This window comes from Arachis duranensis, chromosome 3 (assembly GCF_000817695.3).
Source record: "Arachis duranensis cultivar V14167 chromosome 3, aradu.V14167.gnm2.J7QH, whole genome shotgun sequence".
Taxonomy (NCBI): domain Eukaryota; kingdom Viridiplantae; phylum Streptophyta; class Magnoliopsida; order Fabales; family Fabaceae; genus Arachis; species Arachis duranensis.
This window is the reverse complement of record NC_029774.3, coordinates 60,490,599-60,506,015: the sequence shown is the minus strand read 5'-3', so window position 1 is coordinate 60,506,015 and position 15,417 is coordinate 60,490,599. Positions and strand designations below refer to the sequence as shown.

Here is a 15,417-nt window from a genome sequence, read left to right as displayed (position 1 = left end):
TGCAAACTTGTGTTTTATGATGTTATGGGCTAAATGAGCTTCATTAAGGATCTTATATGTGTTGGGCTTGGGCCCAACTTGGGTCCGGACCAACCAGTTAGCATTTTTGGCCCATTTGGTCCAACTTTGTACCAAAACTTTAAAATTAGTGCCCGGTTTTCAAATTTAATTTATTTCCTAAGGTTTTCTACTATTTTTATTATTCTCACACAGTACCGGACAAACTTAAGCCAGTACTGCCGGTTAATTTACCGGTACGCGGTTTTACGCAATTTTTCAAAGAAAATTACATTTTTCAACTCAGAAAAATCTATTGAGTCCAAATATCATATTTAATTTTTTAATTAACATTCTAAATTTTTGGATCCTATTTTGGGTGATTTGATTATTTAATTAAGCAGTTAATTAGTCGCGGTTCTTATACAACATCTAATAACAAGCACACATACATTGCATTATTTAACAACGACGCCAAAAACTTGATGTGTGTTAGATATCAGTTTATAAAATTTTAGGATTAGAAAGTTAAATTTCGTTGTAGATAATTTTGAACCGGAATTTAGCACTATCAAAGTTTGATCAAAAGATTATTACAATTAAAAACAATCCCTATTCTCTATTGCCATACCTGGACTCCACCGTTTAACATGGATCACGAATTGTTTAAACAGCCTTGGTGATCGATCCTCCTTCCACCCTTAGTTAATCAGCTTCTCTTTCGAAAATAAATAAATATATATTATCACCATGGGCTTTAATTTTGAATCCGTTCGAATAATTTCATATCACAACAAAGACTGCTTCAATGGTGTCAATTCCAAATTTTCTATCCATTATAATCCTCCCTATGAGACTTTTGGATCCATCTTTTATCTATTCTTTCATATCTCCATCCTCCAAGAACACTACTTACTTCTCTTCTCCCTTTAACCAATCTGTTTTTTCTCTATGATTTAGTGAAAGAGCCATTAGTGGTAGATCAGAATATATTTATTTTGCACTAGTCACTCCCTCAATCACACGTAATTTACTACTGACAAGAAAATCCTAGTAGGGCACATCTATCACAAACCTTAACAGGATACATTTTTTGCTTTATATAACATTTATTTATTTTTATCAAAAATCTAAAAAATTTATTGATGAAATAGCTAGCATCCTAATTTAGTAGAATAGACGTGACAAATTTTATCATTGCGTACGAAATGATGACCTCAATCATATTTAACACGAGAAAATACCGATAGTCGTCTCTGAGATTCGCACAAATACTCAACGTAATCCTCAAGATTCCGATTTTCCCATTGTAGTCGCCCAGATAGAGCTTCGAGCACTGAAAGTTGTCCTTGGGCATATTTCTAGTGATGAGTCATCACCGGAGCGCTGACGTGGCTTCGATTTGCCAAGCTGGAAGGGTCTAACAGCTAGCTGAGCTGGCTAATTTCCAATTTGTACCCACGTTGGTCCCTCCCATTATAACTAACCCTAAATCCCCAAATTTTCATAAACTTCATCTCTTCTTCTTGTTCATCACTTTCTCCTCATTCTTTCATTTGGAGCTATTACCCATGTCTTGAGGGTTTGCATAAGCATTCCTAGTTATCTGAATCTTGCCACCAGAATTATGTTGCAGGTATTTTATTGTATCCCCATCCTTTCCAATAAGTACACCAAATGAGTCGAATGTATGCATCTATCTACATGAATTGGAATACCCTATTGTTAGGAACATCAATTCTCTGTGTCGTGGTCTCAATGGCAGGCGTAAGTTGATTTTGGCCAGGAGAAGTATCTTGCTAAAAGCAAGTAAAACAAAATCCAAACAAAGAAAACAAAGCCCTTTAGAGTGAAATACAGATAGGTAAAAGTAATTACAATATTTTTCTCCACAACATGTATTACTGGTCTCACAAAATAAAGTAGCTTTATAATCCACGCCTTATCAGAGGGAATCTCCACATTCTCTGAAGCATTATCGACTGAATCCGGTTCTTTATCCCCGGTGGTAGGTCTTGCTTGGTTGAGTCCTTAGTCGGTTCTTTAGTTTCTTTAGGTGGTTCCTCTGCCTTTTCATGTGCATCCTCAGCAGGCACCTCCTGGCCCTCGGATGGCACATCCCGAGACTCAGCTGGCTCGGCAACTTCACCAGAACTTTCTTCATTTGCACTCATCTCTGAATCATTCTTGGGCTCAGCAGGTTCACCATCCTTTATAACAGCACTCTCTAAATCAACTCTTTCCACTACTTCTTCCGCAGGCTTGTTAGACTACTCCTCCTAATGCCCATTTGTGTAAGGCCCACATCGGTTGGGGAGGAGAACGAAACATGCCTTATAAAGGTGTGGATACCTCTCCCTAGTATAACGCATTTTGACGAGTGAGTGTGGAGGGTTTTGGCTATCATCGCTTTCGTCAAAGGCAAAACCGTGAGGCCTTGTGTGCCAAAGCGGACAATATTGTGCTAGCGGCTGGTCTGGGTTGTTACAGATGGTATTAGAGCCGGTGTCCGAATCGATGTGCCAGCGAGGATGTTGGGCTCCCTTAGGGGGGTGGATTGTAAGGCCCACATCGGTTGGGGAGGAGAACAAAGCATGCCTGATAAGGGTGTGGATACCTCTCCCTAGTATGACGCATTTTAACGAGTGAGTGTGGAGGGTTTCAACTATCATCCCTATCGTCAAAGGCAAAACCGTGAGGTCTTATGTGCCACGTTAGCGCTTCAGTGATGACTCATCACCAAAATATGCTTAGAGACCATTTTGAGTGCTCAGAGCTCTATTTAGGGGGACTACAATAAAAAAATCGAGATCTTAAAGATTACATTGAATATTTGCGCGAATCTCAGGAACGACTATGGGTATTTTACTCTATTTAACACCCTTCGGAACTTTTATTTTTCGTTCTATCATGTACTAGTTACATTAGTTAGTATAAAATATTTTATTTAACCATTTAGCCGAGTGGAAATATTTGCAAGTGCCCAAAAAATTAAACAAGCTAGTAACACTTAAACCAAGGATAACTCTTTTCAATCTATGCCATGTTTGGTTGGGGTTAAAAATAGAGTGAAAATTTGCAACAAACGAAAAATGGTTCAAATAATTTTATTCTTAGTCTTTGTACACAACTTATTCTCAATGTACACAAATCCAAATCCAAATCCAATCATGTAAATTACATCACAAATTAAATAGGAAGACATAGTTAGACAAACAAAAAAGAAAATTGATGGAAAAAAAATAAGGAAAAAGCACGCCAACCAACACACAATAAGCTATCAAGTTTATCTCCTCAATGAAGCAGCACCATGAATAGCAGCAATGTAGAAAAGCTGTGTAGCTGAAAGGATAATTAGAAAAGCCTCCATTGTTTTCTGCAAAATTGAACATACCAAAGAACGTGGCAGTAAATACTTCCATTTTGTTTTATTAAATCATTGCCTAATTTTAAATGTTTAAATGAATTTAAAATAATTAAAAGGTATTAAAATAATGAGAAAATAAAATTATTTATAAAATTAGTTTAAAATAAATTTGTTTTATCTATTGTTTAACTATATTATTTTTATCTGTCACGTTACTAAATAAATGTATAAATGAAAAGAAAAATAAAAAGATTATATTATCTAAATTTTTTAAATAGATAATTCTTTTTTAGAAAATGAAAGACATGTTTAATTTTAATTTTCAATATTATTTATTTTAAAAAATTTATAAAGAAATAAAAATTAATGAAATTATATTTTCTATTTTTATATTTTTTTTCAAAATTGGAAACATAAAACATTAAGATTAAAAATAAAAAGAATACACCAAACGTAGATCCTATAATTTCAAAATTTTTCTTTCTTACCAAGCGGGCATTTCTGATGTTTAGCTCAATCTCTTTGCAAGCAAAGCTGCATAAACCATATACCTTAAAACTCAGCAACTATATATCATGCAACAACATAAACAAATTTATCTATTATTCAATTCTATTCTTATGAGGAAGTTAAGAGATTACCCCATGGCAAGAAGTGTGAGGGTCCATGCAATGGTGGCAACGGAAGCCGCAGATGGCAAGCTCTCTGAAGTCCATGATCGGATGTGATTGATTCCTGAGATGACTGATCCAACGCCAACAACTGCAGCTATCAAAGCAAATGTCACAAAAAACCCAGTGGCTGCATTTCCCATTGGGAATTGTATTGGTGAAAAATGTGCTGGTAGTTCAAGTCCTGCACCTGCCATTCATCATGATTTCACACACATAATCATGTTAAATTATGCTACAATTAGAAACATAACAGCCACACAAGGAATTACAGTGATATTTTTAAAATTGGGGCACGTTTTAAAGGAGATGAAGTCACTTTTTTTTCTAAACAATTTTTTATGAATTCTTTATTTTATCTACTAATTTAAAAATAGTTTCTGGACTCATTTTCAGTTCATATAGAATATCTTTCAAAAAATTTCGTATATTAAAGTTTTATTTTGTACAATAAATTAACATGCACTTCTTTATTATAGTTTGTCAATATGGTAGTAATACATATGTCATTTGAACATACTTATATGTTACATAATGTTCATTGATTTACTTGACAAAAGTGAAATTATTTTTCAATAAATGTATCAACAGACAACGCGAGAATATAACTTTGAGTTGAAATAAGAAGCTAAAAGTAAATGGTTAGTAGTTAAAATAGTCTTTGAAAATTTATGTGTTTCAATTTGGTTTTTAAAATTTCAGACACATCAAATTGATTATGAAAGATACAACAGTAAATCAAATAGATTTTTTTGTCAGTTAGATGACGATATGTCATTAAACAATTTATACCCAATGCCATAAATTTCACAATTATACTTTTCAGTGATCAATTTAAACCTTTGATCTCTTGAGATATGCATGCACAATATTTTAGAGATTATCTTGAGTATTTAAAAATAGAAATCACTTTACCTATGACAAAACCATGATCTATAGCTCTGTTCATGGCCCATCCACCAATGCCCAAAACTATGACGTACATGCAGAAGTTCAGCCCCAAAAGCAGCGTGGCTAGCGGCTTCATTGTTTGCTGGTTCGCCATCTCTCTATTCTTATATGTAGTTTCGGATAAGGCAAAAGCTGCAAAATTAAAGGGCTAAGTAGAATTTCAGAAGCCTAAAAAGTTGTAGCTACATGTGTTTTGTACCAGGTAATCGAAGCTTATATATGGACTAGTTGATGAAAGGTTTGATTCTTTTCTTGCTAAGGCTGTTTGTGAATAAAACAAAAGGCCCTTGTAGGGTTGTAAAGATGATGCTTCATGCCTCATAAAAGGCAAGATGGATTAAATATCAAGGTTTTAAAAACCGGATCGGACCGACTAGTTTAACCAAGTTAATTGGGAACTGTCATTTGGCCGGTCTGGTTAATTTTTAAAATTGTCCTGCAAAAAACTAATAAAAAATCGATCAAATTGGTAGTTAACTAGTGAACCAGCCGAACTGACTAGATTTTCACAAGTTTCAGTTTTTGATATTCACCAAAAACGAAGTTGTTTTGATGTTCCAAAAAAGAAAACAAAAAAACAAAACAAAACAAAACAAAACAAAACACATTATCCATAGCTGACCTAACCCATTCGAAAAGCCAGTCACACATAGCCTCCCTCAACCCTAAGGTAGCATTTGTTTTAAGGTATTGAGACAAATACTGAGAGACTGGGACTCAATATCATGTTTGTTGGTTCAAAGACTGGTGCTAAAATTTTTGTTTCTGTCCCCAAAATTTTAGTATTCGAATACCTTCAAAAAGTGGGGAGACATGAGACTAAAATTTTTAGAGATAGAGACTGAAACTTTAATAACATTTTATACCTAAAATACCTTCATTTCAATTAATTAATTCCAATTTTACCCTTTGTACAAATTAAATTAGAATTTCATTCTTGTTTCAATTTCTGTCTCCCACTTTGCACAACACAGAATACTGAGATTTATTTCAATCCCTGTCTCTTAGTCTCTGTCTCTCATTCTCAGTCTTTCCGTCTATGTCTCTCCACCAAACGCTACCTAATATCCTCTTCCATTCATCCTCCAACAGCCAAGACGGAACTCCACCGTCGCCAACATAATTGACACCGGCAGTGACCAGCAGACGTTGCCACCGTGGCGGATCGAAGGTCCTCTGGTCATCATTGTTTGGTCCTCTGGTTGTCGTTGAAAGAACGATTTGAAGGTTTCATTGTCGTCGTGCAACTATTCTGTACTTCTGCTGTCATCGTCATCGTCGGGCATCTATTTTGCCGCCGTAAACTCTAGCTTTCTGTGCTCTCTACCGCGGTGAGTTCTTAGATTTTTGTTTTTCAATTAAGTTTTTTTATTCGGTGAATTAACTGTATGAATCAGTCTCTTCAGTTCTTTTGTTTGTACTTTTTTCAATTAATTTTTTATTCAGTGAGAAATTTTGTCCAGATTTGAATTCAGATGCAGTGTTTTTCTTCTGGTTTTCAATTTTTTTTATTTTGTTAATTATATTGATTAATTATTCTGCAATTCTGAATTTTACTTAATATAAATTTGATATAAATTTAATTTTTGGACTCTGAATTTTGAATTTTGCTATATAAGTTCAATTCTGTTATATTAAATTCTGCTATGTTGACCTAACAAGCCTAAGAGAGGAAAATTGGTATTTTCCATCTAATAGGTTTTCAGAGAATTTTGGTGAATTTATTGTATGAATTGCTGAATTTAATTATATTGAATGCTGTATGAATTGTATGAATTGATATAATCGTCTAGATTCTGAATTGCTATCATTCTAAATTTTGCTATAGTTGTTTTAATGGCTGAGTTTTTATTTTATTGTCATTCTGAATTTTGCTATAGTTGTTATCATTCTGAGTTTATATATTGTATGTAATTTAGATGGAACAACCACAAGATAATGCCGTCCAAGAATTTCAAACAAGTTCCTCTCAAGGAAAATCTAACCCAATTTAAAAATATTTTACTATAAAATATGACAAAAATCAATTTAAAATGTTCAGTTTGCTGCTTTGACTTTGGGGTATTTTGTTATACAATATTTTTCTTAGGTATGTTTAATTTATTTGTTTCTAGAAGCTAAATTGTAAGTGACATAATCTTTTGGGTACTAAATTAATGATTTATCTTTATTTTTTTTATTATCTAATATTTGGTCCTCGAAATATTATTTTGCTAGCAAAATGGTCTTCATTGTGGGAAAAAGTCAAGCAGAACCAATCTTCTGGAGCTAAGGTGTAATTTTCAATCTTTGATAGATCATTTTTATCAACAAATTAATTTTTGTAATGGTTTACTGATTTGATGTGTGTATTGAAACATATATGCAATCAAAATAATTTATTTGAAGACAACCTTTCATTCACACAAGTATATATATGCAGTTTCTGCAGTATTTGATTACTAAGCATTTAATTGATAGCTTTTTTCCAGTCATAATAAGCTCAAAAGCCTACAAAAGCATTAGTCTTATTTGTTCATGAAATGTTTACATTATATTTAATTAAATTGGTTTAACTACGATTCGATTTCAATTAAACCATTAAACTAGTTACTCAAACGATTCAATAACCGGTTCAATTCTTGCCACCTTAATAAATATGCCGGATTCTTATTCTTACTTGCATAACATATTTAAGGATTATTATTTTATTTGATTAGTTAGTACCTTTTTGAGATCTGTTGTCTGTTCTCCTAGGCAAGTGATATTCTTTGCATGTAGTGAACTCTTCAATCTCAAGATACCGTGATCCCATGATCCTTCTTCGGCATTTCTAGCTAATTTTGGAATTAGAGTGCTACCAATTATCTTGTTATGTTTATTATAATCCCTTTTGTCAATTCTAAGCGGCCAAGTATATTGTCAAAAACACTATGGTACAATTAGATCTCCTAACAAAACCTGTCTTTCATAAGACTTGAATAAAAAACGTTATGAAAATGAGTATTACTCAAAAATCTAGCCACATCGATAAGAGTAACAACATACATCTTACTGATGGGTATCCAATTCAACCCCATCCGATTGGATAGGGTTGCTAATCCGATCCGCAACGGATAGGATAGGATACGGGTAAAGTTTTCGTGCGGGTCGGATAGGATACAGGTTGAGTTTCAACTCTACCCGACCAATCCGCACCCTATGTATGTATATATTATATACTTATATAAAAATATGTTTTAAGTGGATATTGAACTAAAATCCTCTCACTAAATATAAAAGATCCTTAGTCACTAAAAGAAGATTATTAATTGATAATTTAATACTTTTTTTTACATAAAAGTCAGTTCTATTTTAAATTATCAAGTTATATAATAATATTGTATCTTTTTTATAGCTCGCGAGTAGGATCGGGTATCCGTGGGTTAAGAATGGGTAGGATTAGGATTAGGATATTTTCAACCCACGAGTAAGGTAGGATTAAGTTTATAAAATAATTTCTCATAGATAGGATTAGAATAAACTCCAAACCCTATCCATTGCTACCCCTACACATCGGTTAGATTAAATTTTATCTAATATATCAGATTATTTATATTTTATATATTAGTTTATTACTGCATATCTATGAATTAAAATTAAATTATCAATGTTCAACTAACACTAAATTAATTATATGTTTCAACAAATAAACGGGATAGATACAAATCTGACGTTAACAAACAGAAATAAATATCCTAAACATCTGTTGCCAGTGTTGTTTTTGTTCTAGTGTAGAATTAAGAATAGTGATATATTTTAACATGATAATTCTTGGTGTTTTTTAAAATTGTAAAAAATTCACAAATCAAAAGATTCAATTGCTGTGTCTGAAATCTGTTTAGAGTAAACTAACATTTGTACCTATGAAAGTTGAAAACGTTGACATATCTACCAATAAAAAAAAAGAAATTACTATTTGTACCCATGAAACATAAATTTTTGCTAACAAAACTATCCAAATCCAAAAAAAAATTATTTGAAATTTCCAAATTACCCCACTATCACCACTTACTTCACACCACTACTTTTCCAATTCCAAACCTACCACCGAAATTCTTCCTCATCACCATCCTAAACCCTAATTACCACTATCATTCAATTCAAAGGCACCACTATCTCATTTCCTTCATCACTACCATCACCACCACCACTACTATACCTCCATTATCATCTTCTTCACATAAAGCAACAACAAAAACAACAACAACAACAATAGAAAAAGCAAATTGTGTGAGACCACCGTACCACCACCGGCGAACACCAAGCTGTCCCCCCTCACCCAATTTCCACTCTTCTTCCTTTCTCTCGCCCTTTTTTAGCTCCCCTGCGTAACCACCGCCGCGGCACTCAACAGTCGCTGGCGCCGTCAAGTCCCACCCAACCTCTACTCGCAGTCGCCGCGTCCTTTCCCCCTTTCTTTCCTCCTCCACCATTTCCCTCTCTCTTTCTTCTTCTTCCCCTTGCCTCACCTCCGCGAGCCCAGGACCACCCTAGAGCCACTGTCGCTGCCTGATCGCTATCGTTACCCCAACTCGTTCCAGCTAGCCCTCCATCTCTCGCTGACACAGAGCTCTAGTCCCTGTCTAGTCTACGGTTCCACCCGTTCTTCCCCAGTCTACAAACCCAGAAACCACTGAACCTACATCACGTAACCATTCGAAGAAGTAGAAGAGAGAGAAGCAAAATATAGAAGGAAAGAGAGAGAAAGAGAGAGAGGAAGGAGTTGGCAGAGTTGATAGACTCTGGCAACGGCAACGAGCTCAGAAAATGGAAGGAGAGAGAGAGAGAATGGGGTTAGGGTTAGTGGTGGTGGTGGACTGGTAGTGGTGAGGAAAAGATGATGCAGATAATAACGGTAATTTGGGGTTTTTATGTGATTTTTGTGTTTGGATAATTTTGTTATATAAAACTTATGTTTCATGGATAAAAATGGTAATTTCCTTTTTTATAGATAGATATGTCAGCATTTTCAATTTTTGTAGATAGAAAAAGTAGTTTAATCATTTACAAATCAGATGGTCCAATTTCAGTAACTTTCACAAATTAGACCGACAGTCCGATTTCAGTACCTACGATTTCAGTACCTATCACAAATCGGACCGTCTAATTTCTGTACCTCTAACAAATTGGACAGTCCGATTTCTACTTCTTCCACATTTAGGAATACCACCCTAACAATCCACAATCCACATTTTAGAAAACGCCATTCCCACTCCAAATCAAAAACAAAATGTTCGAAAATATACACACTTTATAGCTTTCAAAAGTCATAATTTTATGCTTAAAAACTCTTGGGATATACAAAGAACTTTAAAACGCCATTGCCACATCGTAACCACCTCTATCCAAATGCTTCATTGACAATAAAACTCAAAAAATTCTTATGCAGCAATAATATATTTTTCTTGGTTTCCAAAGCTTACTCACCACCAACATAGTGACTAATCTTTTAGCTGCAGGTCATCCATTTCAGGACAAAACGCCAGCCTCAGGATGCCTTCAATGGCCAAGATCGGTCAGACTGCGGACCTATTGTTCAAGAGACAAGGTGATGAACCACCACAGACCATACTCACACGTCCATATACCTTATTACCCAGAAACTATTTAGGCAATCATTTTCTTTTTAAAAAAAATATCAAAGACCTCGATAGGAACTAAAAGCAGGATAAATAGATTGCATCAAAATTTAAGTATTCTGTGACAGCAATTTAATAGGCAGCAACAAAATGTATAGCATGCAATAGGTTTCGACCATAAGAAAATAAAACAGAAAGGAACAAAATCTACCAACAAGAAAAATGAAATCCCACTACAAAACATAAACAACTTTCCACCACATTCAGATCTATTCGTCTTCCTGGCTGCGTAGCCTGGCAGTTTTGTTGGTCACAACGACATCAAGCTGGGCAGCCCTCTCAACGATTTCCTTCCTCTTCCTTGTGGAAACGTTGTGAGAAATCTCAGCACAGTATGTCCTGAATTTAAACATTTAAAAGAAAAAGCATATTCAGCAAGCAATCTTATAATGCAAAGATTTTAAATGCATTTTCATAAGTTCAGTTGAATTAATTCACCTGTTATGCATCATGAGAAGTTCAAGGTCCTTCACATTGTGCACAACAAATTTCTTGAAACCATTTGGGAGATAGTGGCGAGTTTTCTTGTCTGATCCATAACCAATATTTGGCATCAAAGTGCATCCCTTGAACTTCCTCCTGACACGAGAATCAATACCCTTGGGTCTGCGCCAGTTTTCCTGTTGGAAAAAAACAAAAGCAGAAGATTGTTAAAATAGAACAGACGGAAGCAATCCAACAATTTTTTCCGCACAAAACGGTTAACCATCCTAAACAGATAATCAGATGAATGGAGTTCTAAGTAAGAAAACGGTTAACCATCCTAAACAGATAATCAGATGAATGGAGTTCTAAGTAATGATCATGTATAAATCATATAATTTTGGCAGATAACAGAGTCCATTTTCAAAATTTAATCTTTACATGCTCATAAAGAAATGCTTTAGAAGTCTTGAGTCATGACATAGAGATAGAGAAACAAGTAACAATCATTCTCTACTGTGAAAGGTAATATACACAGTCTACCAATCTGCAAATCGCAGCCTATTGGTTATTTTGTTTAATAATCACAGACTAATTAGAAGATAACAATTTTGGTAGCGCATTGAGAGTATGAAATCAGACAACGCTTACACTCTGAGAGGTGCTTTGAGAGTATGAAATCAGACACATTTGAAATGCTGTGGTAGCGCATTGGTCACAAGAAAAACATAATAAAACATGCCGTAAGATCAAATGGTAGTGTACGTTGGTAATCAATTTATCATCACTCTATTGCATAATTGATGGATAAAAATCATCATGTCTCATTAGCTAATATTAGAAAACGTTTACACTATGGGGAAACTTTTCTCTTTTAAAATATATGATGTTAACATTAGAAACATGAAGTTTCTAACAGTTAATTGAAAGATACAAAGTAGGGATGTCAAAGTTCATCATGTCCAGATAAAATAAATGATAAATATCACAAATGAACAGCTCCACTCAACACAATACAAATTATGCTTTATCATTGGGATCAGATAGTCGATCAATCACCATGAATTATATTAAAGAGTAAGACCTGGTTTTAAAACTTATCCTCATATCCCATTTAACCAGAAATAAAAAAAAATCAACATAAAATTAAAATAGCAAAAAACAAATCTACGGCAAAAGAGAACACAAAACTAGACAAAATCAAGCTAATACAAATGTCTAAGGTAAGACTGGGGCAACAAGAAAACAAACATCACATCATCTATACATTCAATATTACCTTCAATTGGACACCACACTACGAAATACATCTAATTTAAATAAACATTAAAAAATGACAGTTTTGAACAAAAAAATAAAGTGTACAAGACAGAATCAGCATCAAACATTGAGCGAAAGATGTTACAGAAATCAGAAAAGGGAATCGGGTGAATGGGTGAATACATACCTTGACGGAGATCTTGCGGTCGCTCTGAGGGCGTTTGAACTTCTTGACGCGCTTCTTCACGATCTTCTTGGATAGCAACGGCACCGCCATTTTTTTTTTTTCCTTTTGCTCTCACTCCCCTGCCAAAAATAGGGTTTCCCAGAGATAAGCGTAGCAGCCAGACACTACTTATATAGAAAACGCACTTTAGGGTTTTTGCTGATTGGATGGGCCACAAAATAATAGTTTATTGATTGAAATCCTAATTGGTGTTGTAAGAATTCTAGCCGTTTGCGCGTGGCGCCGTGAATATTTCTGCCTTTAAAGGCCGAGTCCAGAAAACTAAAGATGAAAAAGAAGAATAATTTGAAGGTAAGAAAACCCAAAGAGACAAACGTGATGGTAATTGAATTCGGAGAACAGCACTTTAGCACTTTTTCTTTTTAAGTTATTAAGCTCGTCTCTAGATCTCAACTAAAAATACTGAAAACTGTCAAGCTTTAAGATAGATCTTAATAAATAATATAAAAAATATTCTATAAATATAAAATATTAGATACTAAAGTAATTATTATGTATTTGTATATTTTTATATGTTATTTTAATATTTTTTAACAAAAAATTAATTACAAAAATAATCAAATATAAGTATATAACACAGTAAAATAATCAAACATCTCAACAAAATAATCAATTTTTTTTTTATAAATACCAAGTAAGTATTTTTATATTGACGTGTACCCCACTATACTCGGAAACAACATCATAACTGAAAACCGACCTTAATACCCGAAAACAAACAGAACAAGATCACTGACTAAACCAATCACGAATCAGCACTATCTCCCAGCTATTATCCATAACAACAAAATCCACTACCCAAACTGGATCACTATTCTACACAAGTTAAAAACAATGGCACCCACCAAACATATCGGAACAAACACATTACTCGCCTATAAAACCAAGTCCAAAACAACCCATGAAGGCAAGGTCACATAACTCTCTCCAGTTTATTACTTTTATTTCTCATAACTCACATACTTACTTGAGCGTCGGAGTCCCTTTTGCAAGTGCTTCCGCCGCCGTGCTCCAGAGTGCGGAGGTTTATTTGCAACGGTCCCCGGACGATGTATAGCTTGACTTAGGAATCGAGCGATTGTTTGGAAAGCCACTTACCTCGGCTCACCCAGGACGGAACATTTGGCGCCAATCGTGGGCCCCGAAGAGTTACTCTAACCCCACTATTTTCTTCAATATTTGCATTTTGTGTTTCTCTTTGACGCAGGGTTTCTCAACCTTCCAGCATGGCCGATAACGGAGTCAACCAACTCACTCAAGCCAACCTTTTAGCCCAGATGGTCGAGCTACAAGCTGAAGTCAGAAGACTTGCCGAACTTTCCACTCAAAACAGCACCAATAAACATGATGAGAATGGTTCCAAAGGCTCAGTCAAAGGCAGCGGAGACATGTTAAGCGTTAACCCGCCAAAGGAGAAGTTGACCTTAGACAACCCCTTCTCCGAAGAAATCACCAATTACCAGATGCCAAAGAATTTCATACTGCCTTCCTCTCTCGAGCCATATAAGGGGATTGGTGACCCTCGGGCACACATTAAGAAATTTTAGTCCATGATGTTTTTTAACGGCTCTAACAATGAGCTTGTGCTTTGCAGAGCTTTTCCTACTTACCTTGACGGCGCTGCATTACTTTGGTTCTCAAAATTACCTGCAGGGTCAATCTCCTCGTCCGAGGAGCTGGCGAAGTCCTTCATCGACTATTTCGCAGCAGCGCAGATATACATACACGGATCAGATTACCTCGGCACCATTCACCAAGGTCCACAAGAAAGCTTGAAAGACTACATGACCAGATTTCCAGAAGCAACCATAGAAATACCAGATTTGGACCCTGCCGTCCACCTACATGCCCTTAAGGCCGGCCTCCGACCTGGAAAGTTCAGGGAAACGATTGCGGTCACTAAGCTGAAGACGTTAGAAGAATTCCGGGAAAGGGCGGCCGAACAGATGGAGATTGAGGAGCTCCATGAAGCTGAAAGAACAGAAAGAAAGCAAACTAGGAGGGAGGAAGATAGAACCACAAGGTTGGCGAATAACAAAGACTCCAGGAAGCCGTTCAAGCTCACCCCAAAATTTGACATTACACCAGGTTCAACACAAAATGGGAAAAGATAATTAAAGAGATACTTAACGCTAAAATCATAAAACCTCCAGCAAAAGCAGGGAGCTTGACGTGGCAGAAATTGGCGAGTTAAGAATTTATTAATAGGGACACGTTGCAAGTACAGTCCTTAACCAGCCGAAAATTCACTTATCAATTTAAAAAGGGGTTGTCACAATATTGAAAATTAAAATACTGGGAGTATGAATCCCAGGTCGTCTCCCAACGAGTTGCAAAGAGATGTGCTATTTCATCAATCGGGTGTTTTCAAAAATGGTTGAGTTGATAAACAGAAATTTAAATTAGATAATTTAATTAATTTTAAATAAAAGCCTTGACTGGGGGTAGATTAGTTGGAAGCCCTATTCTTGTTGAAATACTCTCAAGATTAATTAATAATTGGAAGTTACTCTGCTTAGTTAACCCTTACTAGGTAAAGGAAAGTCAAGCAAGTTGGAAATCGGTTTCTAGTCATAAGTCCTAATCCTCTCCCTTGGGAAGGACTAGAGTTAATGATTAGAGGGTGATTCAACAATAAACCCAATTATAATTTCTCTCTTGAGTAGTTCAACTCAAGGGTTCCTTTCAATCATCCCCAATCAAGTCATGGAACTACTCACTCATCATAATTATAAAATTCACAGAATTAATGGTGAAAATAAAAGAAGACATGATAAATAATAATGAAAGGATTAATTGAAAATAAAAATAGTCTATATCAATAACTTGTAAAAATAAGCC

General features: G+C 35.1%; 3 protein-coding genes across 3 annotated transcripts; 1 reads left to right on the top strand and 2 right to left on the bottom strand.

The window, feature by feature from the left end:
* Window positions 1–3,072: 3,072 nt before the first annotated feature.
* On the bottom strand, window positions 3,073–5,170 carry LOC107493615 (membrane protein PM19L-like). The gene is made up of 4 exons (XM_016114685.3): window positions 4,951–5,170; window positions 4,006–4,225; window positions 3,853–3,898; window positions 3,073–3,373 (listed from the first exon to the last, which is right to left on the bottom strand). Exons 1-4 carry the CDS (start codon window positions 5,078–5,080, stop codon window positions 3,284–3,286), a joined length of 486 nt encoding a protein of 161 aa, XP_015970171.1. The 5' UTR covers window positions 5,081–5,170; the 3' UTR covers window positions 3,073–3,283.
* A 5,490-nt stretch (window positions 5,171–10,660) lies between these two features.
* LOC107493609 (60S ribosomal protein L32-1) lies at window positions 10,661–12,686 on the bottom strand. Its single transcript, XM_016114679.3, has 3 exons — window positions 12,517–12,686; window positions 11,085–11,266; window positions 10,661–10,985 (listed from the first exon to the last, which is right to left on the bottom strand). Exons 1-3 carry the CDS (start codon window positions 12,604–12,606, stop codon window positions 10,856–10,858), a joined length of 402 nt encoding a protein of 133 aa, XP_015970165.1. The 5' UTR covers window positions 12,607–12,686; the 3' UTR covers window positions 10,661–10,855.
* A 1,440-nt stretch (window positions 12,687–14,126) lies between these two features.
* LOC107493613 (uncharacterized) lies at window positions 14,127–14,690 on the top strand. Its single transcript, XM_016114683.1, has one exon. The coding sequence runs from the start codon at window positions 14,127–14,129 to the stop codon at window positions 14,688–14,690; it is 564 nt and encodes a 187-aa protein (XP_015970169.1).
* The last annotated feature ends 727 nt before the right edge of the window (window positions 14,691–15,417 follow it).

Excerpts from the sequence above, each read along its gene's own strand:
- LOC107493613 (XM_016114683.1), top strand. The coding sequence starts at position 14,127 with ATGATGTTTTTTAACGGCTCTAACAATGAGCTTGTGCTTTGCAGAGCT.
- LOC107493609 (XM_016114679.3), bottom strand. The coding sequence starts at position 12,606 with ATGGCGGTGCCGTTGCTATCCAAGAAGATCGTGAAGAAGCGCGTCAAG. Across the intron at positions 11,267-12,516 it reads ACCGCAAGATCTCCGTCAAG|GAAAACTGGCGCAGACCCAA; the intron begins GTATGTATTCAC and ends TTTTTCCAACAG. Across the intron at positions 10,986-11,084 it reads CTTCTCATGATGCATAACAG|GACATACTGTGCTGAGATTT; the intron begins GTGAATTAATTC and ends GTTTAAATTCAG.
- LOC107493615 (XM_016114685.3), bottom strand. The coding sequence starts at position 5,080 with ATGGCGAACCAGCAAACAATGAAGCCGCTAGCCACGCTGCTTTTGGGG. Across the intron at positions 4,226-4,950 it reads AGATCATGGTTTTGTCATAG|GTGCAGGACTTGAACTACCA; the intron begins GTAAAGTGATTT and ends GATGAATGGCAG. Across the intron at positions 3,374-3,852 it reads ACATCAGAAATGCCCGCTTG|AAAACAATGGAGGCTTTTCT; the intron begins GTAAGAAAGAAA and ends TCAATTTTGCAG.